General features: G+C 41.1%; 1 protein-coding gene across 1 annotated transcript in view; it reads left to right on the forward strand.

Moving 5' to 3' along the window:
• The window catches only part of LOC145409620 (ATP-dependent DNA helicase Q1-like), a 32,305-nt gene extending 5,976 nt beyond the window's left edge, over positions 1-26,329 (forward strand). Inside the window, exons 3-12 of the mRNA XM_080279971.1 lie at positions 539-718; positions 3,510-3,640; positions 6,029-6,203; positions 8,907-9,073; positions 11,643-11,873; positions 13,615-13,716; positions 14,725-14,879; positions 18,304-18,482; positions 22,810-22,992; positions 25,720-26,329. Coding sequence (XP_080136097.1) covers positions 539-718; positions 3,510-3,640; positions 6,029-6,203; positions 8,907-9,073; positions 11,643-11,873; positions 13,615-13,716; positions 14,725-14,879; positions 18,304-18,482; positions 22,810-22,992; positions 25,720-26,306 — 2,090 coding nt within the window. The 3' untranslated portion in view covers positions 26,307-26,329. The remainder of the gene's footprint in view (positions 1-538; positions 719-3,509; positions 3,641-6,028; positions 6,204-8,906; positions 9,074-11,642; positions 11,874-13,614; positions 13,717-14,724; positions 14,880-18,303; positions 18,483-22,809; positions 22,993-25,719) is intronic.
• Positions 26,330-26,852: the final 523 nt, after the last annotated feature.

Consider the following 26,852-nt stretch of genomic DNA (forward strand, 5'->3'; position numbering starts at 1 on the left):
ATTTAAGATGAGAGTGACCATCCTCACTCATTCCTGAGTGACATTACATGAGCAATAAACCCCAACCATTCCTTGGATCTAAACCTGTACAGGCTCAATCCGGCTGGAGCACCTAAACTGCCTACTAAACCACCAGGCACCATAGTTTGGCTATATGGTCACCAACCAGGGTAGTAAATGGTTTCCTGGTGTGTAGGAAACCATTTGGCTTGTCACTCAGTGTAGAGTCACCTTTAGACAGAAGGAAGAGGAAAGAATAAAGGAAAGATGGAAGGGGAAGGAAGGAAGAGAGGAAAGGGCAGTCACCTGAGAGCAACTCTACTTTGAGTGAGTGGATGGTGAGTGCCTTCACCTACCACTAATATCTGGAAGAAGCAAGACTATAATAGAAAAACAGAAGCAAGACTAAAACGGAAAAATTCTTCATTGGATTGAAGGAGTCAGTTTCGAATATAAGAGTTAGATGATAATGATAAAATACATAATTTTAAGTATTGTTCTTCATTGGATTATTGATTTATTCCATTTTATATTTCAGATTTCCCATGGTCTAAGGAGCTGGAGAGTGTTCAGAAATCTGTGTTTAAAATTGACAAGTTGCGAGCCCATCAGTTACCCACAATGAATGCTACTATGTCTGGCATTGACTCTATTCTCATCATGCCCACAGGAGGAGGCAAAAGTCTCTGCTTCCAACTTCCTGCTCTCGTTTCTAAAGGTGAGCTTCATGCTGTTCCGTGAATAGCCTTGCACATGATGGTCGAGTGGTTGGAGAAATGATCTGGTGCTTCAAAGGACATGGGCTCAATCCCAGGCTGGGGCAGGGAACAGTCAGATGATATGAATTCTGTTGTAACAGATTTTCACTCATCTTCACGGGATGCACCATCATGTCGTAACAACAACTCAGTTAATACAGTCACACTACAGGTAGTCCTGAATGGGACAGCCCTAGCATACCTGGTATATTCATCATGGATAGTGGTTATTTGGATTGAAGTGATGCCATGTGAAGGAGTGTGGCATGTAGGAGGATTGCTGGACCTCAGAGAATGGGCTGTTAAGTCTGTGCCTAGAGCTGGACATTTACATAAAAAGTTAGTTTCACCTATCCAGTTTTCCAAGTCAGGCTAATTGGTCATAAAAGTGTCAGAGACAGAGAGGTGGCCTGCAGTCCTAATGGACCCAGGATCGAATCTCGGCTGGGTTGGGGAACAGTGTAAGGATTTGTATTTCATAAAAAGCAGACTTTACTGATCTACCAGACGACCCGTTGACATGTCATAAAAGTCCCCCTGCTAATGCTAGTGCATCATTCCTGTATGAGACGGCCTTAGCACGTATTCTACAGTATATGGACGGTGGCTGTTAGCGCCGAAGTGGTGACAGGTATGTAGGAGGACTACTAGGCCTTGGGAACAGGCTGTGAAGCCTATGCCCAGAGTCGGACATGTAAAAAAAAAAAAAAAAAAAAAAGTCCATCAAAAATGTGTTCGATAGCATCACAGTGCTTTCATACAGCTGTAACTGTAAATGTCAGTCAATTGTCAAATCACTGTTGTACAGTATGTAGCAGTGGTGGTTTAATAGGCAGTCTCTAATGATGTATTTTTCATCTTCTTACTACCACGGGATGATTTTATTCAGCTCTGGAGAGACTTCGCAAACTGGAAGGGTTAACTTTAGCCTTGGTGAACTTCACTACCAGAGGACTCTTTCAGATTGCATGAAATCATGCAGTGGTAGCCTTAGTAAAATGAAAAATACATCATTGTGGTGAGGGATTTAACAACATAATGTATACATGGAAGGGCAACATAGTGGTAGGTGGAGGCACCCAACATCCACTCACTTGATGTAGTGCTGCTTTCATGTGAATCTATACTGCTTTCAGATGAATCTACTATACTGAATGACAAGCCAAAATGGTTTCCTGTAACCCAAGAAACCATTAATTATGATGGCTGGTAACTAAATGGTGCCTTGTGATCTAGTAGATTGAGATACTTCTGCCAGTTGGGGCCTGTAAGAGTTTACATCTGAGGGATGGTTGTGGTTTATTGCTTATGTGATGCCACTCAGGGATATGTGAAACTAGTCACCCACCCCTTCAATGTCGGGATTGAGTGGCTTAGCCCCAGGCCCCTGTGCTTATGATGGGGCAAGAAAGGATTGGATGATTGATAAATTGAAAGAAGACAACATATAACAAGGGCATACAGTTTAGAGATACTGTACAACAAACATTTAATTATAGTCGCGGTGCACGACTCTGAGGTTGTCATTATTGTACTCTGGCAACCTACCATTCAAAAGTGCGTCTGATTTTGTATCATATATGCACAAATATATTATACATGAACATATTATACCTGAATCACATGCATCTTATATTATACATGAAATCAGGTGCACTTTTGAATGGTAGGCTGCCAGGGCACGATAATAACAACCTCAGAGTCGCGTGCCATGACTATAGTATTATTTTTACTGCAGTGGTCCTCCCTCCTCATTTGTGGCTCCACTGTTTTCAGGTTTGGTTATTTGCAAGTCAGTACAGTAATCTAATTGCAGTTCATGTCAATCTTTTGCCAAATACCATAGTCCCAGAAGGGGTGAGCAACAAACAAATCACCTTTATGTCACTCTGTCCTCAGCCATCAGGCTGCTGTCTCCAACTCAACCACTCTCTCTCATATACCTCTTCACCCCGTCCCTCCATCTAGTCTTCACTTTCTCCCATCATATACCTCTCTACCTCATCTCTCCATCGAGTTCTCATTTTCTCCCTTCCCCTATCCCCACCACTTCCCTCATATACACCCTCCTAGTTGATTCCTTATTCTCCATTCTCTCGTCATAGTGAAATTATTATCAGACACTTCTCCTAGTTGGTGGTAAATGGTGGTGACCATCATCCACTCACTTGATGTAGTGTTCCTACTTCTTCCTTCACTTTTATCTTTCATTTTCTGTCTGTCTTCCTCTCTTCCTATTTCTCCCATTTTTCCTTTCATTTTTTATAAGTTTTCTTTCCTTCGCAGGTGGCTTTACATTGAATGACAAGCCAAATGGTTTCTTGTAAGCTGGAAAACCATTTACAGTGGTGGTTGGTAACCATATAACTACCCATACATGTTCCCTACATGTCTGCAGGTGGGGTGGCAGAGGATTAGTGCCCCTCCCTGTAAAACAACTAACTCAAAGACAAACAGGTACCCCTAATGGGATTATGGCATCAGGCTATAGCTTGATCGATAGACTTCTCTTAATGCTAGTTTAAGGTGTATTTTGGGGTGATTTAACATGCAGTGATGCATGGAGGTACTGCCAAAGGCATTTAGCCAATCAAATATTGTAGTTAAATTACTGCCATTTCAGCTATTTTTGTGTTGCATTGATTATTAAGAAATTTCACTATTCTCAGGGTATCTTATGCACCACCCTTGAAAATGGAGGGACCAATGCTTGTGGTAATGATGGTAGTGAGATGTATACCCCCTGTGCAGGCATCACACTAGTAGTTTCGCCACTGGTATCACTGATGGAGGACCAGCTGATGGGGCTGCATGACCGTGGAGTCCAAGCTGCAATGCTTTCAGCCACTTCAACAAGGGATGAAGTCAACACAGTACACAATGTGAGTACAGTATTGGGTCATTTAACACCTTCAGTAGGCTGATATATTTGTTTTAGTAATTTATGTTATCTACAGACAGTTTTATTCAGTTTATGGGACATATTTCTGATGTGAAAGATTTTTTACAGCTTTCATTTACCCTTCTTTCCTTGCTGAACCTTTTCCTTCAGTTTGTCCTTCATACAAGTGGTGTCATCATTCATCACAACACTGCATAAATACTTGAACACCTGCACATTTTCCAGTTCTGCACCATTCATTCTCAGCCTGCAATTGGTCTGTCCCTGTTTTGGATCCCATCATTTTACTTCAGATTACATTCACTTTTCATTTTGTTTTGTCATATACACTACCAAGCCTTTCTATCAGACTTTGTACCGTAACTTACAACCTCACATCTGTTATTAGAGATCTATCATTAGCAGACAAGTGCAGACAGGTCCCACTTATTACTTACTCTCTAAAACCTCACCCCTACCAAGTATTCTTGCTTTCACCTTGCCCATTACTCTATCTACCTACACATTAAACAGCCATGGTGACAACTTTGTTTCAGTTTGTTAACCATGCTGGTAGCTTAACTAACCCTTGCACAGTATGTTGATGATGTTCATCCCATATTGGTGTCTCAGTGGAGACATCTGTCAGCTCTAGTCTGTGTACAAGTGGATGACATCTGGAGCATCCTCCTTCATATTGTCATTCGTATTGTTTATAAAGGCTCCAACACACATGCATGCCTTGGCCTTGGTCACCTAATGGCAGCTCTCCACACTGATTGATTCCTGTCAGCCACCCTATTCAGTCCTTTATCTCTAAGGTCACACACTGTGACCTTGTCCCAAGTCTTTTTTGGTCTGCTTCTTGCAAACCTACCCCCATCGTTCACATTTCTCACCTTCCGCACCCATCCTCTTAGCATGCTGTTGCATTCCCTCCACCTATCGTGGGGCTCAGTCTAAAGTTTACTTCCGATTGAGGGAGTGTAGAGTGAAAATGTGCTTTTGCATGGCTAAAAATGGATTTTTTACTTGTAGTGAGTGAATTTGGAAGTACTGTACTAATTCAAGACCCTGTCCAAGGGAGTTATGTCTCTTCCTGCCCCTGGTGCACCCAGCAAGGCCACACACACAAATTTTGGTGGCAAAACCAACATACATGAACAAAACTGACACAAATGCAGTCACATGTTAGCAATGTTGCCTAGTTGAGCATTCACACAGATGCTTTCTCAATGAGTGGACTTAACATCATGACTTTGAGGAAAGGTCATCATGCCACATTGGGCATTAGATTGTAGAAAAAAAGCAGTACAATCTCTCCTAGGCTCTTTGTGTCTGAGATGGTTCCTCCTGTTAACAGTGTAATGCCTTTGTGGTGCTGAGAGTTGCAGCAAGACTCTTTCTAAACAATGTGTCCCAAAATTCACTTGATATGAGTGGCCACTAGACCACATGGGAATTTACAGTGTTGTGCAGCGTTAAGAAATTAGAATTTAGAGTGCAAAGGATTAACTGAAGTGGAAATTGGCGGTTGAAACTGGCGGTTGAAACTGGCGTAGTGCAGTTAAGAAGAATGTGAAGTGTTAAACAATTAAAACTCACACTGCAAAGAACTAAGTGCAGCACAACACTGGATTACTGTACGTGCTTCAAGAGCATTTTCACCACTGCCAAAACCTTAGAAAAGCCGGCCACAAATGTGCTGTAAGTTTCCTGGCTGATGTACAGTCACTGCTATTTCCTCATTCTTTGGTTCCTTTTCATTTATTTCATGCTTCATGCCCATTATTGGTGTAAATAGGGTCATAAATAGGTTTAAATAGGTGCTATGCATGTCCGTTAGGGAGTTATTTAGGTGGCTTTCAAAGTTAGGCTGGGTTAGGATCCTTAAATACCAGTCCAGGAGCTAGGGGCCGACTTTCCGGACATGCCTTTGGCTCTATTACATCAGATAGTAGAGGGATTACTGTACTCCCCCTCTTGTTTCTGGGCAAGCACTGACGTGCTGAGTGTTTCACCACCTCCCGCCAACACGAGAGGAGTTGCCAGTTACTTCTTGCCCAAAAAGTTCATTTGGTAGAGATAGAAACACAAAGCAAAGACAGACAGCTCTCCAGTAGCAATTGTGTGTGTAGGTCCTAAGTCAGTTTGCAGTGGGCTTAAACTATTTCCTCATTCTTCATCTTACATACCCATACTTGCCTTATCAGTTTCTCTCTCTCTCTCTCTCTCTCATTCCCGTTGTGACCAGTAGCTAATGTTTTAGAAGCCATTCCATTTGTTTATTAGTTTTATATCAGTGTGGTAAATACTAAGACAGTTTTCACAGGTGCAGAACATTCGCTGTTGTTTTCCAATTACTGTACTAGATATCCATCCCCAACAGGACATGACAAATGCTAATAGTCGCCTCAAGCTACTGTATGTGACGCCTGAGAAGTTGTCCAAGTCCAAGCGGTTCATGGCCAAGCTCCAGAAGATGCATCAGATGGGACGCTTTGCTCGCCTGGCCATCGATGAGGTCCATTGTTGCTCACAGTGGGGCCATGACTTTAGGCCAGGTAATTGATAATTTCTTGAACCAATAGGTTTAAAGTATATAGGTAGTTCTTACTGAAAGTCATGGATATGTTCCAGAGTATGATGCAAAATATGATGTTTAATAAGCACCTCCCATTACTATATTGAGCTTTGTGCTGTAAACAAAAACTTGTAAACTGTTGATTCATTGCAATTTGTTCGACTGAAAGAAAATTAAAATATTGTTTTTTTTATATGTATTAATACATACTGTAGGTGGGGGCACTCACCATCCATTCACTCAGTGTAATGCTGCTCTCAGGTGACTGCCCTTTCCTCTCTTCCTGGTTCTTTCCATACAGTCAGAACTGTAAAATGAAGGAACTGGCATATCAGCTTGATAGATGGCAATGGAGCATTGTTAGACAGTATTTCTCTTGTTCTGTCGAGTTACCGGCCACAGGTATTTGAAAAAGAATGCAAAATATGATGTTTAATAAGCACCTCCCATTACTATATTGAGCTTTGTGCTGTAAACAAAAACTTGTAAACTGTTGATTCATTGCAATTTGTTCGACTAAAAGAAAATTAAAATATTGTTTTTTTTATATGTATTAATACATACTGTAGGTGGGGGCACTCACCATCCATTCACTCAGTGTAATGCTGCTCTCAGGTGACTGCCCTTTCCTCTCTTCCTTCCATCTTTCCTTCTTTCCTCTTCTGTCATTCTTTCCTTCATTCTTTTCTCTTCCTTCTGTCTGTGGGTGACTACACTGAATGACAAGCCAAATGGTTTCCTGTACACCAGGAAACCATTTACTATGCTAGGTGGTAACCATATAACCAAATTTTGGCGCCTGGTGGGTTAGTGGGTAATTAAGACGCTCCAGTCGGATTGAGTCGGTCCAGGTTTATATCCAAGTGGTGGTTGGGGTTTATTGCTCACATAAATCCACTCAGGGATGAGTGAGGCTGGTCACTCTCATCTTAAATGTCAGGGCTAACTTCCCTAGCCCCAGAATCCTATGCTTCTCATGGGGCAGCACAGGATTAGATGTTGAGTGACTGAAAAATTAACACATTGAGGCGTAGAGATTTCTCTAAGCTCTATGTACGTTAAACATCATGTATATACCGAGAGTAAAGTGAAATGTGACACCATTCCTCAGTGGCTTGATTAGTTTTTGAAGCCTGTGACTCTTCAAATTTCTCTCAGATGAACTAATCATTTTGACATTAAGAAAATACCCAAGTGCATCAGTCCAGCCAGAGGGTTGAAGTGGTAAGAAAATAGCTGATTACTGTACTGTGTATGGATCTCTAATAGTGTTGTCATAAATCTGAATCATTGTGGGAAAAGTAAAAATTTAGTGGAACCAGACAAAGGCTGTACCTGCGCTATCATATATGGTCAGTTTTTGCATTTGGGCACAGATAAGAAGTGAGGGGGGAGAATACAAGGGAGATGAGAAGAGAAAAAAAGAGGAAGATAGGTAGAAGAGAAAAGAAACGGGAGGTAGAAGAGATAAGTTCAAAGAGAAGAGGAGAGGGAGGTAGAGTTAGGGAAGAGGAGAGATGTAATGAGGGAGGTAGAGGACGAGAAGTAGAAGAAGGAGGTAGGAGGAGAGAGGTGAAAGAAAAGAGAAATGGTTGAAAGAGGTAGGAGAGATCAGTGAGGCAGAAGAGAAGAGAATAGATAGAAGAGAAAAGAGGAGAGAGGAAGGTAGAAGAAAACCTGAGTAGAAGACTGAGGTGGGAAAAGATTAGGGGGAGTTGAAGATGAGAATGTGGATGGGGAGAAGAAAAGATGGAATAGGAAAGAAAAGAAATAGAAGAGGGAGATAGGATATGAACAAATGGAGTAGATGAGAAGAGAAGGAGATAAGAGAAAAGAAGAGGGGCAGAAGAGAATGATAGGTAAAGGAGATGAGGGAGGAACAGTACTACATTATTTGAACTAAATACAGTACAGGTATATACACTAGCAGGTCACGTAATGGCACCAGGTGGACTAGGCTTATCACTTACTCCTCACTGTACTATGTTAACTTATCCTTGGCTGTTACTGGTACCATTTTCATGTAATTTTCAGCTTCTTAATAGGTGAAACTTCCTTCAGTTGTAAGTACAGACAATCATTATAGAATGGGGATATCCATCAGTCTATCTATTGTCAGATGCTTTAATCCCGTAAGGGGTGGCCACAAACAAATTGTCTCCATGTCCCCTGCCATTTCACTACCCTCCCCCCTAGCTCACATTCCCCTCTCTTATATACCTCTCCACTCTATCCCTCCATCTCATCCTTGGCCTCCCCCTCCCTCTCCTCCCCTCCGTCTCACTCACATACACTCTTTTCGTTAGTCTCTCACTTTCCACCCTCTCCACTTGGCCAAACCACCTCAGTGTTTTTCTCTTAATGCTTTCTGATTGGGGATGTACAATATTACACATTATAAAAAATTTTCCCTGTAATTAGTACATAGTGATAAAAATTGGCATATCTGGTTTATAGTAGCATTGTCATTTAATTGGCAGCTTTTCTGAAATTTACTTTGGACTTAGTAGCAAAATTGGATGACAAAAAAAAAAAAGGCTAAGAGCCAAAAAGTGTGAAGTAACGATAATAATAAACAATGAGTGACAAAAATTGTACATAAGACGAGAGCTTACTCTACCGTATTATGTAGATTTATCATGAATTCAGTTCTGTAGTGTAACTCTGTCCACACTTCTTACAGATTACAAATTCCTGGGTATTATGCGCAAAATGTTCCCAGGGACACCGATATTGGGCCTGACAGCCACTGCTACATCCAGGGTTATTCAGGATGTTCAGAAGATCCTCAATATTCAGGGCTGCCTCATTCTGAAGGCATCATTTAACAGGCCTAATTTGTTTTATGAGGTGAGTCATATTGGTTTGACCTTCTTTTGAATCAGTGAGATTTGCTCTTCAGTACAATGTCATGCTCTTTACCTCATTCCTGCTATCTTCAAATGACTTTATTCAGTGTAGGCTAGAGGGTTTTAAACTGGAGCAATTAAATATGCTTTCCATAGCTTTTTCACTGCAAGACATATACCATAAGGTGTTAAAATTGTCTGATAGGAGCAAGACTAGAAATATTAAAAGTTTGCAGCCATATCGGTGTGAATGTAACATTTTCATCTTGTAGGGGAAGGGTAACAAATAGCTGGCGATATTGGGAGTTCTCCATGCACTTCATGAATACAGATAGTTCTCACTATAAATGAGGTTATATTCCCAGATATCACAGTTTTATCTTTGTTACAGAATTTATACTGTAACTATAAACTGAGGTAGGAGGGGGAATATGGGATCGTTAAGTTTCTATAATTTACTATGAACTCAACTCACAGGACCGTACTGCAAGCACGCACTGCTTGCATCTACCCATTGGAGGTGTTTTTAAGTAGAGGTGATTGAGGGGGGGAGAGGGAGGGGTGATGGAGTGGAGAGGTATATGAGAGACGGGGGTGTGAGCTGGGAGCAGGGCAGTGAAATGGCAGGGGACAGGGCAACATGGAGGTGATCTGTTTGTGGTCACTCCATACGGGATTAAGGCTTCTGGCAATAGATAGATAGATAGATGATCGAATTCGCCTAGCTAGGCTTAGAGCAGGACATCACCAATTCCTCCTCAGCTACCAGCTTAGATCTGGGTCATGTGGCATTATATAAGACATGCCCAGCTTGTAGACTAGGCCCACACAATATAATACACATAATGGAGCACTTAGGATACAGACAATATTAACAGTATAGAGAACCAATAGGACACCGACAAAGGGACAGTTGCTTACCTGCGGTCAATGGGTCTGCTCAGTCAGACAGACTGGGGCTGAGAAACAAGAAAAACTGACACTACTACAAATGTAACAGCAAAAAGAATGCCTAAAAAGTTATTTATGACAATGACTTAGTTAACTAAAAACAGGTTATATACTGTTTAGGAGTTCCAGGTCTATCCATCACCAGTTTTCCTTCTGCTACAAGAGTTCAGTACTGTCATGCTTACGTCGTGTATACAATGACGTCGACTGTGTGAGCAAGTGCGTCAAGGAAGAGGATCATTATCACTTTTTTTTTTTTTTTTTTTTTTTTTTTTTTTTTACTGATGGGGTAAGATAGTATTTTGAGACAAGGGAGAAGTATCATTAGCATGCCACACAGTCATTTACACATCATTGAAACCTCTAGACTGCAGGCTTCATCAGAAGGCTTCCCCCCACTTTTTTTTTTACGTGTATTTATATAGTGTTTGGTGGGGGCACTCCCCATCCACTCCCTCGATGTAGTGCTGCTTTGGGTGTCTGCCCTTTCCTCTCTTCCATCCTTCCTCTTCTGTCTTTCCTTCATCCTTTCCTCTTTCTTCTGCTTATTGGTGACTTTACACTCCCTCTTCTGTCTTTCTTTCCTTCATTCTTTCCTCTTCCTTCTTCCTATGGGTGGTTCTACACTGAGTGACAAGGGTAATGGTTTCCTGTCCACTAGGAAACCATTTACTACACTGGGTGGTAACCATAAAATCAAATTATGGCCCCTGGTGGTTTAGTGGGTAATTAAGGTGCTCCAATCTGATTGAGCCTATGTAGGTCTGTATCCAGGGTGTGCCTGGGGTTTATTGCTCGTGTAATGCCACTCAGGGATGAGTGAGGCTAGTCACCCTCATCTTAAATGTCAGGACCAACTTGCCTAGCCCCAGGTCCCTATGCTTCTTAAAGGGCGACATGGGATTGGATAACGGATGGATGGATGGTATTTGTATATACAGTAAATACAGAGGGACTTCACACACTTGCCATATAGAGTCGAGCCACTGACTAAAATTAAAATAGGGTGGCCAAGCATGAAAGCTTTGAAGTTACAGAAGATGAGAGAGTAAATTGATTGACAAAGGATAATGGCGGCACATGGGAAGGGTTGTGCCAGTTTTAACCCCTTGAATCCGATGATGCACTTTATTGCCACCTCCAGGCTATCTTATTTAGTTCTTTCTGGGTGATATACTAGTGAGACAGTTTCCAGTAACTTGGGAAACTATTTACAGTACCACGCTAAGTGGTAACTACGGTATATAACCAAATGACACCTAGTGATCTAGTGAGTGAAGACGCTCCAACCAGATGGAGCATATAAGGGTTTCCAAATGAAGAGTGGCTAGGAGTTACTGCTCACGTGCCACTCCGGGACCTATGAGGCTGGTCACCCTACTTTAAATGTCAGGACTGAGTAACCTAGCCTCAGGCCCTTCACTCATGATGGGACAAAAAAAGTATTAGATGATGGATGGATGTAATATGCACAGAACATTTACATTTTCATAATACTCTGATATTCATTATTCATTATTTATAGATGTTGATTAACCCTGGTCTGTGATTGCTTATAACTAAGGTATTCACAGTTCATATCTCTGTGTACAGTACAGTATTTGAATTGCTATGGTCAGGTGAGGCCAAAACCATCATCCCAGGAAGAATGCATTACCCAGCTTCAACGTATGTTAGAAGGGGAATTCCAAGGACAATCAGGAATCATCTACACCATGACCATCAAAGACTCAGAAGACCTGGTGCCAGAACTGCGTAAGAGAGGGCTGCGTGTTGCACCATACCATGCACAACTGCCTGCTGAAGTCAGAAGCAAAGTCCATCGCAGATGGGTTGAGAATGAATACCAGGTAGGTTTAACACTTGCAATACAGTGATATTATTTTACTTTATTATTGCGCTCAACAGGTAGCTTTTAACCACTTCAGTCAAATTACATAATTTTTGCTTTATTCATGCTATCCAGGCAGCTTTATTTCGAATCAGGGAAGACTTCTGGCTGAGCTGCACTCACATTTTACCTTCAGCAGTACTGCTGCTTTAGGCAGATATCATTCATTATTTTGCAGCTTTGCAAAATGTTTATTGTTGTATTTTCACCCAATTCATGATGATGATGATGATGATGCTTCATCCAATTTATTATTGAAATCAAAATTGGGTACCTTTAAATGGAAAAGGATGTCAAAAAAAAAAAAAAGGGAATGATAAAAACAAAATAGCACTGACTGCAATATCATAAACAAGGGATATAATGTTTTCAATTAGCATGTTACCTCAATGTAGATGCATTTTTATGCTTTTTGCTCTGTTGAGAAGTTAGGATATTTACTTTGTGTAGAGGATTTTTTATTGAAGAGTGTAGCACCTTGTGGCCGGATGCCCTTCTTGATGTCAGGCAGTGGTCCCTGGGTGAGATCAAACATTCATCCTGTCACTCAATGTAGTGTTCCTTTGAGGTACCTCTGCACTGAGTGACAAGCCCAATGATTTCCTGTGACCCAGGAAACAGTTTACTCAGTTGGGTGGTAACCATATATGTAACCAAGAAGTAGATGTCTGTTGGTCTAGTGGGTTAAGGTTCTCCATCCAGACATGGGCCATAAAGGTTTGAATCTGAGGGATGGCTGAGGCTCGTTGTGCACAGGTCACTCTTGCCTCAAAATGTCTGGATTAAGTAGTATGGTTGTAGGCACCTGTGCTCCTGATGGGGCAGTGAAGGATTGGAGGATGGATAGAAGAATCAAACTCCACCCAGGGAGGAATTGTTTTCTCCTGTGTAGTTGCAATTTTTATAAAAAATAAGCTACAACATTATAGTTCATTATACAATATTGTATCAGAGAGGCACTTCTTGATTAGGAATAGGGAAATTTTAGGTAGAAAGAGACTCAAACTTCCTCTTGCAGCAGTGACAGTGTTATTTGGCAGAAAAGATGGCACCAAGACACAAAAGTTATCATGAAATATCTAGAAATTATGATCTGGCAGTCACTAAACTGCTAAACTGATTGTACTCTCTGTGGTTCCATATTTACAGGCTGGCTACATGTTTTGAGCAGTATCATGAACTTCAGAAACTTTGTTCAGTAAGTTTGTACGAACCTGTGCTCCATAGTATGTTTTCTATGAAGAGGTTCATTGAGTTTAAAAACAAGCACAGCAATGCCAGCTTGCTTGACTATTAAGACATGCTTGTAAATGTGGCAGTGGGGAGCGTGGGAAATTGTACATTGGTCGGTTATGTAATGGAAGTTACCTATGCTGTATCGTATTGTTCATGTCGTTTATGAAGGCTCCAACATGCATTCATGCATTGGCCATTGTCACTTAATGGTGTCTCTCCATGCTGCTTTGTCTTTGGCAGCCTCCCAGTTCAGTCCTTATCCTTGAGATCACACTCAATGACTTCATCCCTCCCCCTTTCTCTCTCTCTCTCTCCACAGTCGTACCCCAGATGTTCACACTTCTCACCTTCCTCATTCAATTGTTATCCTCCATCCTCACAACATACACAAACCATCTCAATTTACCCCTCCTCATCACTACAAACCTCATCCTTTACTGTATACAATATGTATTTCATTTCAGGCTGTTGTTGCAACTATTGCCTTTGGTATGGGTATTGACAAGCCTGATGTTCGATATGTCATCCATCACTGCATATCCAAGTCAATGGAAAACTTCTACCAGGTTAGTGCTTGACAGCAGAATTAACAGATACCATATGTATGCATTATATTTGACATAATTTCCCATAGATCATTATTTTTAATGCAAACAGGAGGAATCAAAGAGTGAACACCTGTAAAAGGTTGCCTTTTCCAGAGAAGGTAGAACAGAGTCAAAATTAAGATCAGGCCATTTTGAGATGAACTGGACACATTGTATTTATAAGACTGAAATGCAGTTAACTGTCTACACAGCCTAATTAGTTCAAGTCTTGAAGTTCATCATCATGATCTTCGATACTTTGCTACTTGGAAATTTTGATCAGAAATGTCTCCAGGTTATTGTAGTTGTACTTGCTTTTCCCTAGTCTTTGTTGCAGACAAAGCAACTGTTACGCTTCATAAAACTAAGTAACACAAGTGAGCAATGATTTTTTAAAACCCAATGTTGCAGTATTCAGAATGCAACAAACTTTGCTGTGTATTTTGTTTGGGTTTCATAAGTGCTCTACAAAAAAGTGAATTGATAGTCTTGATCACAGGTATACCTCCTTGACATAAATAATCCGTCATCATGTTCTCATAATATTTCTGGAAGTTGCAGGATAACTGCAGTTTGGCAATTGTATGACTTTGTGAACCAAGGGCCTCAAAAACATCCTTTGCACTACCTAGTTTTCACAGTGCATGTGTGACCCATTATTTTGCTCATCTTCTGTTCTTACCCCTGATTGAAAGCAAGTTATAGCCAGGATGTCACACTGAACAAAGAGCTGTTGTTGATAGTTCAGAGGCTCTGTAGACTACACAAGTCACAGTGTCATCACAAATTGTTCTTTGTATAGTATATATAATATACAGTAGCTGCAAACCATCACCTTAACTCTAGACAACAGGTTGTTGTTTGGTGTGAAATCCTGGCTACAAGTTCCCTCCATCCCAAGGGTAGGATCAGAGGGTTAACAGACTCTTTGGTTTTTGAATGTTCATCATGTAATTATAAAATATCTTTTCTAACCCCTTGTAATAGGAGAGTGGGCGAGCAGGGCGTGATGGTGAAACTGCACGGTGTATTGTGTTCTGGAGGTTTGCTGACCTGACACGGCAGAGCACTATGGTCTTCACAGAGCAAACAGGTCTAGAGAACCTGTATGGGCTGGTCTCATATTGTCTTGATGGCATCAGGTTTGGTCATACTTCAGTTACATATAGTAATGGATTAACTTTTCTTGCCCAAGACACCATTCTTATTTCATTGTTTATATCTCCTTATGACTTCATTTAGATTAGGAGAGGCATTCTGAACTGGGTGAGTTCAGATATAGTTTTCATTAGGCCTTCACAACAAGAGTCTTTCCTGTAAGCTCAGTAAAACTGTGTGTAAGTAACGAAAATATAATTTCGTATCTTTTAGAAGGACTCCAACATGCTTGCATGTGTTGGCCTTGGTCACCTAATGGCAACTTTCCATGCTGCATGATCTCTGGTAACCTCCCTATTCAGTCCTTTATAAAAAAAAAATGTTACATGAATCAAGGGACTTAGCCGTGGGTATATGCCTGATGGTTCTACATGGTTGTTGCTGCCTGCTTTTCTGCATTCTGTGGATGGGGAAGGAACTGAGGGAGATTTTGTACATACAGCTATCTTTCATCAGCTAGATATATGAGTGCCATTCCTACCCTCCACTGTCTGAATTACAACAACAATTTTGACCTTAAAATTAAATTTCAGTGCATCTTTCAAAGTTGACACAGCTTATTTTGATTAATTTAAACAAAATCTGCCTTTAATCAAATAAGAAATGCACAAACAAGTGTTTTCGTTGCTTAACCCTGGTTTGTCTGGCCAAGCAGACTTGTCCGCAACAGGTAAGCAACTGCTTCTGTGGGACCATCCTACAGGTATAGTATGCAGTCTACCAGTAAACCATATAGGGATTTGACACCCCATTTGGTAGCCAGTCCCTCATCTGGGCCAGAGAGGGGTTCTTCCCATGGTGAAGTGCAGGAAAGTATGAGAAGGTTTGGCTCCTGAATGGATGCTGCAGCTGCTTCTCCTAGGATTAACAGGGTCAAAAATATATGCATCCTAACTGCAGCTGTACAAGCAGTAACAGGCATAAGCAAAACTTATGACAAAGTATTGTAGGTGGACATATCCTTTCCATAAGAATTTAAACATGCTCATGCATGATATTAAAAAAGGCCAGCAGGTGTGTTTAGGTTGATTGCTGAAATGCTGAAAGCCTCAGGTGATGTAGGAATGGAGTTAGTTACTGACTTGATGAATATGATTATAAATAAGTGTGTTGTCCCAGATGATTGGCTGAAGAGTGTAATTGTAAATGTATACAAGGGGATGGGTGATGCCCTGGAAAGAGGCATAAAGCTTTTGGACCAGATAATGAATGTAATGGAGGGAGTTCTAGAAGGTATGAATTGAGAAAGAGTGAATACTGTATTGATGAGATGCTGTTTGGGCTTATGCCAGGCAAAGTGACCACTGATACCGTATTCATTGTTCAAGAGCTTCAGGAAAAATATGCAGGCATACCCCCGCTATACGATCAACTGCTATACGATACCCAGCCATAGCAATGATAAAAACTTAACACCCTTCCCTGTCATTGGCCAGTCCCCGGTTTTCCAATGTTTTTTTTCTGTTGGTTTCTTTTTTTAACCGATTTTGACGATATTTTATACTTAAATTTTGTGTTTAGGTTGATTTATAAACTGTTTTTAGACTTAGATTAATGTGTTTTAGTCATAGGTTGGGTGAACACTGTCATTTTTAGGTACAGTTTACTAAGTTTAATTTTGTCCAGACTTATTTTTGATGATTTTGAGGTATTATTTTTGGGTTTAGGTGAGTTATTAACTGCTTTTAGGCATAGTTTAACCCGTTTTAAAGCTATTTTTTTAGGTGAACTAGAAACTTGCTTTTAGACTAAGTTAGGTTATGGACTTGGTTGGGGGGGGGGAATCCCAGGGCTCTGCAGGACATCCCTGTACTGTACTTTCAACGTTATAACGTCCCTGATTAACAATACCCCAGCTCAACGATGGGTTTTCCCAAACACATCCCATCATTATAACGAGGACGGCCTGTATAGGAAAGAATAGGGATCTGTACTTTGTTTATGTTGATTTGGAGAAGGCCTCTGGTAGAGTACATGTAATTGTAAAATAAATTAGTTTTCTCCTCTCTTCTGTGGTGGTGTGGTGTAGGTGAGGACCCTACACCTGGTGGCCCTGTACACCGTGGATGGAGCAGCTGTGGCATCCACCCAAGAGCCAAACCTCATGTTTCCCTTTACCTCACTGTGCCAAGGACCCTGTTCTGACCCTGATGAGGTGCTGTCTACCATAAAGGGGAGCCAGATCCCTACACAGCATAATATGTATTGAACTGTACATGTAGGATGGACCCACAAAAACAGTTGCATGCCTGTAGTCAGTGGGTCTGCTTGGCCAGAAGACTGGGGTTAAGCACCAACAAGAGCTATGTTGGTGTTCGGCATCATGAGAAAAATTGTTTCTCATACTGTTATGCAACAAGTTCTTTTTCTCCAAGTTAGGGCACTGTATTTCATCAGATGTGCAGTGTGTAAAGTTATTAATCAGTTTAACTAAAAACACTGACCCAGCAGGGAGACATTTATTTCTGTATACTGTACAATATATGAGGTGTCCAAGGCGACAAGGGCGACCCCACCAAAATACAGAAAATGGGATTTTTCTTTATTCAAGGTGTCAAGATGTATACTCTCCATGTGTTTTGGAATGCCAAGTGATATTGAGTTCATTTATTTATTTATTTTTTTGTACATTTGCCAGAAATCAGAGAAATGATCTACAGCCATGGTTTTAGTATAACTATGGAGAGTGAGCGACTAACGAGGAGAATGTATGTGAGTGAGATGGAGGAGGGGAGAGGGAGGGGGAGGCCAAGGATGAGATGGAGGGATGGAGTGGAGAGGTGTATGAGAGATGAGGATGTGAGTTGGGAGCAGGGCAGTGAAATGGTGGGGGACAGGGCAACGTGGAGGCAGTTTGTTTGTGGTCACCCCTTACGGGATTAAGGCGTCTGGCAATAGATAGATAGATGTTCAATGTGTTATGAATTTTAATTGTTTTATAACTGTGGGCCCCCCCCCCCCAAAAAAAAAAACAAAAAAAAAAAAAACAAAAAAAAATGGGCGTTGTCATTTAGTGTATTTTTATTCAATTTGCTTTTTTCCTTAAGTTTAATAATTTTGCCAAAAATGGGGGAATTTACTTATGACCAGTTTTTGGTATCAGTGTGTTCAGTACATTTGTACCTTTCCTTTGCATGCAATAACATAACAATATTTTGCTGCACATTGCAAATTTGGAGGATTGCCATGCATTGATTTTGAAAACAAAAATTTGCATGAACATACCAGCTTTATTTCAGGAAATTATTTGCCTTGATCATACAAATCAAATGATCCCACATATACATACTTTTTTTTAGACATTATAGGGTAGTGCAGAAGTATTAACTTCAATCAGTATCTCAAAACTCACTTTTGGCGCAATTGCCCTTGTGGACCCAGACGCCTCATATATGGTATTGCACTCAGATGTCGCAGGAACATCATTGCTGACCATTTTGATGAGCGATGGGAGAGCAGTGACTGTGGCAGGATGTGTGATCACTGCAGTAACGCAAGGGAAGCAAAAGTTGTTGACATGACCAAGTATGGTGATCAGCTTCTCTTAATTCTCAGTAAAGCTGCAAGTTTGGATCAGAGGTTGACAGGTAAGTTCATCCCAGTATATGGTACAGTGTAATCATCATCATCTGGATCTCCTTTCCCACCCTAGAGCAGGGTGAGGAGTAGCAGCGTCCATACAGCCCAAATTTGCCCAATCCAATGGGCCACGCTTCCATTCACTGACCATTCAAGCCCATGGAATCCTGGCTCTATCGGATACGCCAAATATTCACCATGTACTGTAGCTTCACATAAACGTATCTGATAGAATCAATCCAGATACTGTCATGTTAAAAAGGGGTGCCAAATTCCTGATCATGCGCGTCTCACATTCATCCAGCCAGTTCAATGTATTGTCAGTCCCTTAGCCTCACTGACTTCCAAACCTCTCTTCCTCACACATTCATCCACCATATCCATCCACCTTCTCCTTGGCCTACCTTGCCTCCTCCCTCCTTCAAATTCACACAGCTATACCTTTTTCACCAGTCTGTTTTTATCCATTCTCCCCACATAACCATAATCTCAGTATACTCTCTTCGTTTTTATCCATTCTCCCCACATAACCATAATCTCAGTATACTCTCTTCGATTCTGGTGTCCACAGACTTGCTCACTCCACATCCTTCATGAACCACTTTATTTCGTATCCTACCCACCCTCTGTACTCCACATACATTTGTCAGCAGTCCCATCTCCACTGCTGTCACTCTTGACTTTTTATTTTCATGCCACACCATAGTCTCGCATCCATATGATAAAGTTGGCACTAACACTCCTTCATGTAAGCCTCATGCAGTTGCAACACTCAAGCCTCTGTTTCTTATTAAGGCCTTCATTACACCCGCTACTTTCCTTCCTTGTGTCACTCTACTTTCCACTTCTTTTGCATATTTTCCTAACTTTTCTGCCACTGTATCTAGGTATTTGAACTCTCTCACCAATTCCAGTCTCTCTCCATTCACTGTAACATCACACTGGGAGTCATCTCTCAGTGACCATCACTTTACTCTTTTCTACATTTATTCTCAAGGCATGACACTCAGACATCAGCAAAACTCTGCACTAGTCTACAAAGTTCTTGTCCTGTATTTGCAAGTAGTACTGCATCATCAGCATACAATAATTTTCAGATATTCCATCCATTACCAATATCATTCCCCTCTCCATTACTCGCATTTTTACTTCTCTCATCACCCCATCCATGTATATATTGAAAACCATGGGGACATCACACAACCTTATCACACGCCCCCACCAATCGTGAACCATTCACTTTACCCTTACACGTGCTTCACTACCATCATAAAACCTCTTGACGGCACCTAGCAGTTTAGCATCTACACCGTACATGTACAGTACAAAACCTTCCACAATCCTTCTCTGTCTGCTTTGTCGTATGCTTTTTCCAGATCCATGAATGCCATAAACACCTTATAGTCCTTCTCACGAGCCTTCTCCACTATCTGTCTCACTGCTGATTGAAGGAAAAGAGGAAGAAGCAGGGCTCATGTTTGGCGAGCCACAGCTCGCAAATGCAAGTATTTTTTCCCTTCGGCGAACAAGTTTTACATGGAAGTCGCCTTTTGGCAAGGAGAAAATACATCCACTTTGGTGAGGAGTAAACTACAAAATAAATCTCACTTAAATGAACAAAACACGTTGTGATCGATTATTTAGTCTTTCCTCGTCGCCATTGTGAATGTTTAAAACCTCATTATATGATTTTAATCATCACAATGTGTAAATAAATATATTTATTGCTCGTAAAATATTACGGCTCGTAGTCAGTTTGGCTACTAAAAATTTATTTGATTCATAAATGTGAAACCTTAGGAGCCAAATGGCTCGCAACCATCGGCAGTTAGCAAGAGCCCTGAGAAGTGGTTAGAGTGGTTACAAAACAAGGGTTCAGTTGAAATAAGAACTAAATATGCTGAGAGCAAGAATCATGTAAAGAGACTAGTGAAGAGGAAAAAGGAGGTACAAGTAAATAGTGATCAGGGAAGAAAAATGAATGCAAACTGCTCTGAAAATAGGCAGTTATTCTGGGAAGAGGTGTGGGAACTGTAGAAGTGACAGTGGAAAGAAATGTGAAAGTGTGAAGGATGTAAGTGGTAGAAATTTTAACTCATGGGGATGAAGTAAAGACCAGATGGAAAGAATATTTTGAAAGCCATGAATGGGATTAGAGAGAGCAGGGCAGCTGTAAACATGTTTGGTTTTGGGAGTGTGCAGACAAGGAATGCAGTGCCAAGAAACGTGACATTTGCACAGGTGAAGAATGCCGTGAAATGGCTGTAAAATGGGAAAGTAGCTGGGGTTGCTGAGGTTTATACAGAGATGATTAAGTGACCAGATGGAAAGAATATTTTGAAAGCCTGATGAATGGGAATGGAGAAAGCAGAGCAGCTGTAAACATGATTGGTTTTGGGGATGTGCAGAGAAGGAATGCAGTGGCAGGAGACATGACACTCGCACAGGTGCAGAGCGCTGTGAAACATCTGAAAAATGGGAAAGCAGCTGGGGTTGATGAGGTGTATGCAGAGATGCTTAAGTGTAGTGGAGAAAGTGGAATGAAGTGCTTCTTGGAGATATGTAAGAAGACATGGATGAGTGAAACTGTGCCTGCAGAGTGGAAAAAGGCTGTGATTGTACCCATGTACTAAAATAAAGGTGAACGAAGTGAGTGCAAGAATTATCGTGGCATAAGCTTACTGAGTGTGGTACGGAAGGTATATGGAAGAATTATTATAGAGAAAGTAAGAGAGATATCAGATGTCCTAGTGAGTGATGAACAGGGTGGCTTTAGGAGTGGCAGAGGATGTGTGGATCAAGTATTTGCAGTGAGACAGATAGCAGAGAAGGCTTGTGAGAAGGACCATAAGGTGTTTATGGCTTTCATGGATCTGGATAAAGCATACAACAAAGGAGACAGAGAGGGATTGTGGAAAGTTTTGCACATGTATGGTGTAGATGGTGAGCTGCTAGGTGCTGTCAAGAGTTTTTATGATGGTAGTGATGCATGTGTAAAGGTTAATGGGCATCTAAGTGAATGGTTCACAATCAGTGTGGGCGTGGGACAAGGTTGTGTGATGTCCCCATAGTTGTTCGATATATATATGGATGGGGTGATGAGAGAAGTAAAAACATGAGTAATGGAGAGAGGGATGGTGTTGGTAATGAATGGAATATCTCAAATTTGTTGTATGCTGATGATGCGTTACTGTTTGCAAGTACTGGACAAGAACTTGGTAGGCTAGTGCAGAGTTTTGCTGATGTCTGTGAGCGTCATGCCTTGAGAGTAAATGCAGGGAAGAGTAAAGTGATGGTTATTGAGAGAGAAGGTGACTCCCAGTGTGATGTCACTGTGAATGGAGAGAAACTGGAATTGGTGAGAGAGTTCAAATACTTGGGTACAGTGATAGAAATCAGAGGAAAATATGCAAAAGAAGTTGAAAGTAGAGTGATATAAGGAAGAAAAGTAGCTGGTGCAATGGAGGCCTTGATAAGAAACAGGCTTGAGTGTTGCAGCTGTGCGACGCTTACATGGAGTGCTAGTGCCTACTTTGATATACGGATGTGAGACTATGATGTGGCATGAAAATAAAAAGTCAGGAGTGAGAGCAATGGAGATGGGACTGCTGGGGAATGTATGTGGCGTACAGAGAGTAGATGGGATGTGAAATACTGTAATTTGATTCATGAAATATGCAGAGTGAGGAAGTCTGTGGACACCAGAATCGAAAAGAGTGTACTGATATAGTATGGTCATGTGAAGAGAATGGATAACAACAAAATGGTGATAAAGGTATATCTGAGCAAATTTGAAGGAGGGAGGAGGTGAGGTAGGCCAAGAAGAAGGTGGAGGGATGTGGTAGATGAGTGTGTGAGGAAGAGAAGTAAGGAAGTTGGTGAGCTACGGGACTGACAAGAGATCAAGTTGACTGGATGAATGTTGTGAGAAGAAGTGCATAATCAGGGATTCGGCACCCCTTTTTAATGTGACAGCGTTTGGATTTACTCTGTTGGATATGTTTATGTGAAGCTACAGAATGTGGTGAAAGTTTTTGATGTATCAGATATAGCCAGGATTCCGGGGGCTTGAATGATAAGTGAATGGAAGCATGGCCCATTGGAGCAGGCAACTTGGGCTGTCTGGACGCTGCTATTCCTCACCCTTCCCTTGGGTGGGAAAGGATGTCTGGATGATGATGATGATGATGATATATATATATATATATATATATATATATATAAAGGTGTGTGGAGAACTGCAGGAAACTATCAAGTCAGTGTTAAGGGTTGGAAACTTTAATAAAAATAAATAATTATAAAACTTGGTTTAACTTATGCTTTCTCATTTTCCAGGCCAGAAGTTGATTGATTTGTTCCTTGGGAAAGGCATACCTAAACTGCGAGTGGAGGAGGCAATTGCTAAAGGTGTGAGCAGAGAGCAGGCTGAGAATATTGTGGCATTCCTTCTTGTGGATGGATTCCTGAGAGAGGACTTCCATTTCACTCCCTACAACACCATCAGCTACATTTTACCTGGTATGTTTGGACACCTGGTGATCCAGCGGTTGGAATATCCCAGTCACAGTGATGACCTTGACATGAGTTCAGAACAGATTTGATCTTCAAGAGGTTGCTGGAGGTTTTCTGAAGATGTAATGCCATCAGGGAAAATAGGCTGGTCATCTATGCTTAAATGTATTGAACTACACTTACTTAGCCTTGAACTCCTACACTTCAGTGGGAAAAAATCCCCCATATGTAACTGGACTTACCATTATGTATGGGGAGTAGTCACTGTATTACCATAAAATGTTCAACAGTGAATGGTTTTTGTGCAGAAATATGTGAGGAAGGACTGTGGAAGAACTGTATGTTTCAAGTTTGGAGGATTTTTTTTTGTTTTTTTCATGCATTTTGCAGGATATATGCTGTACTTACAAGCTATTTGAGAGGTGATTTTACATACTGGTGTTCAAAATCTGTTCTGCCGAATGGGGTATTCTAACCGCTAGACCATCATTTTGTTTTAGTTTCTTCTCTAATCTTTAAGGCCTTCAACCTGAGGATGTTTTTCATAATTTCTTGCCATCTCTAGACAGTTTTATTCAGGTTAGCTCAGATCATTAGTAGTAAAAGGGTTTAATAAAGGTATACTCGTTGTTCAGTGTATATGGATGGGATGATGAGAGAAGTAAAAACACAAGTAATGGAGACAGGGATGGCATCGGTAATGAATGGTGATGGATGGAATATCTCAAATTTGTTGTATGCTGATGATGCAGTGCTACATGCAAATACCGGACAAGAGCTTGGTTGACTAGTGCAGAGTTTTGTAGATGCCTGTGAACGATGTGCTTTGAGAGTAAATGTAGAAAAGAGTAAAGTGATGGTTATTGTGAGTGAAGGTGACTCCCAGTGTGATGTTACAGTGAATGGAGAGAGGCTGGAATTGGTGGGAGAGTTCAAATACCTGGGTACAGTGATAGAAAAGAGAGGAAAATGTGCAAAAGAATTGGAAAGTAGAGTGACACAAGGAAGGAAAGTAGCTTGTGCTATGAAGGCCTTGATAAAAAACAGAGGCATGAGTGTTGCAGCTGCGTGAGGCTTACATGAAGGAGTGTTAGTGCCAACTTTAACATACAGATGTGAAATTATGGTGTGGCATGGAAATGAAAAGTCAAGAGTAAGAGCAGTAGAGATGGGATTGCTGAGGATTGTATGTGGAGTACAAAGAGTGGATAGGATACAAAATAACGTGATTCGTGAAATATGTGGAGTGAGGAAGTCTGTGGACACCAAAATTGAAGGGAGTGTACTGAGATAGTTTGGACACGTAGAAAGAATGGATGAGAATAGATTGGTGAAAGAGGTATATCTGAGTGAATCTGGAGGAGGGAGCAGGCGAGGTAGGCCGAGAAGAAGGTGAAGGGATATAGTGAATGAGTGTGTGAGGAAGAGAGGTATCGAAGTTGGTGAGGCTAAGGGATTGACAAGAGACCGAGTTGGCTGGTTGAATTTTGTGCGGAGAAGTACATAACCAGGGATGTGGCACCCCTTGTTAATGTGACAGCATTTGGATTGACTCTATCAGATAGGTACACATGAGACTGCAGAACGTCGTGAATGTTTTTTGCGTATCAGATAGAGCCAGGATTCCGGGGGCTTGAATGGTGAGTGAATGGAAGCATGGCCCATTGGATTGGGCAAATTTGGGCTGTTTGGATGTTGCTACTCCTCACCCTGCTCTAGGGTGGGAAAGGAGGTCCGGATGATGATGATGAGTTAGCATAAATAAGTGTCAGATACTATTTATATGTCGTATGGAAAAATACACTGGTAAGAAAGAAGTACTAACTTCTAAACGGTAATAATATGGGCCCTTGTGTTATAGCCATTTCCACCTCATCATCATTAATATTAATGTCTTCCAGGACACACTCATAGCTGGGGGGGGGGGTGTTGAGAGGGTCAGATGACCCCTCCTACTTGCCTGCAGGTTTACCTTCTCATGGTATGTTTTTTTAATATTAGTGCATAAAGAGTCACTCAGTTGCTCAGAAGTTTTGTACTGTTTCTCAGCATTGCTTATGTATATACCCAGACCCCCATAGCAAGGATGCAGCAGACCTTTGGCCAGTTGGTTGCAATGCAAGTCCAGATTCAGCAGAAATGATCCCCCCTCCCCCCTTCCTTTTAAAAGGCTGGTACAGGCCTGCAGGATGTTGTTTGAGAACTGGAACACACAATGTACTAGTGCTGAAATCATATCTTGACTGCTGTAAACTTGATACTGCAGTACTGACAAAGGAAAACTAGCTGTGTCGTGATGGCTGAGAACACTGAACATGGACACCAACCAAAAGAAGTAGAGCTCATTCCACAGTAAAATTAATTTCTTACTTGTGGTGGGATTATGCTGGAAAGTTGTTGGATAGCTTTTCAGTTAAATATGCCCTGTGGTTACTATAGTCTGAAATACTGTAAAAAAATAAATAAATAAAATAAACTGTGCCTTGGGTCCCAGGGATGCAGTTGATGTGTAAATGGTTATCTCTCCCATTTTACTAGGCATACTGTTGTTAGTTCCTGCACTTTTGTACTCTCTCTTTCATGTTTCTGGGTCTTTCCTCATCCAGTCTTTAGGTGTGGAAAAGGTCAGGATGATGATGATGTAAGCTTATTTTCTGACTGCTCTTTCATTTGACTTTGATATTAGGAGAAATGACAAAGCAGCAGGGTGAAAGGCATTTACATGTATTTCAGGGCCAAAGGCTGAGGCAGGAATATCACCGAGCAGCCTAACCATTGGTGGAATAAGAAAGAGCTTAGCCCAAGAACCCAGCCAAGCCAAAATTTCCACACCCAGTTCCAAACATAGCCTGGATCAGTCAGCAAAAAAGAAGAAGGTTGATGACAGGAACACAACAAGCAAGCTAGATAAAGGCTTCTCAGACAAAGATAGCAGAAGTGACTCCTCAGAAAGCATGTCGTCTAATAAACATTCTCTCATGAAAAACAGTGTTAATAAAAGTTCTGCTGGTAAGATGAAAAAGTCTTCAGAGAAAATTATGTCTGATACCCATCCCTTTACAAAAAACAGTGGCAGTGCAGGTTTAGGCAGTAAGATGAAAAAGTCCTCGGAGAATGTGGCTGTAGGTGATGAAGACTTTAACAGCAGTGATAATGTTGATAGAATGTCATCAAAGAAGGTGAGTCTGAATGATGGTGACTCTGACAGCAGTGGTAGTGTTGATAGAGTGTCAGTCTCCAGCGACAGTGATGAGGCAGGACCCAGTAAAAAAAGGAGAATTATTACCATTGAAGACTCCAGTGATGCCTCAGATGGGTAAATGTGTGCGTTCGTGTGTGTGTGTGTGTGATGTATTATTATCTGTTTCATTATTGCATTTCCTGAATGAATTTATTCACTTTAGGAACTGAATCGAATAATGGACTCCTAGTGCCAGCTAGCAAAAACTTTTTGGCACATATTCAAAGCAAAGATACATAACTATCAATGGAATAGAAATAGGGTAGATGTAGAAGTGGTCTTGACACTGCAGTGGTCTTCGTGTTGAAGTAATCTGGGTATACTTTACTTGTGGTTTTGGTGTTGAAGTACTCTTAGCATTTAAGTGGTTTTGGCATTGAAGTAGCATGGTGGTTAGTGACTTGATAAATAAGTGGCTCGGTATTGAAGTGGCTTGATTGGTCATTTGGTTGAAGAGCATGACCCAGAATGGGAGGAAAGGTTAGCACCAATGGGAGGTCCTTAAACTATTCATGCTGCCATGAAACCAAAATGTTTAACCTAATAGGAGTAGAGGGAAAATAAAGGTGGGAAGAAACAGGGAAATATCAAGAAGAAGGGTAGTACAGAGGAGAGAAGATGAAAA

The sequence above is a fragment of the Coenobita brevimanus genome, chromosome 82 (genome assembly GCF_032717465.1).
Source record: "Coenobita brevimanus isolate Jiangsu-jjx chromosome 82, ASM3271746v2, whole genome shotgun sequence".
In the NCBI taxonomy this organism is placed as follows: Eukaryota; Metazoa; Arthropoda; class Malacostraca; order Decapoda; family Coenobitidae; genus Coenobita; species Coenobita brevimanus.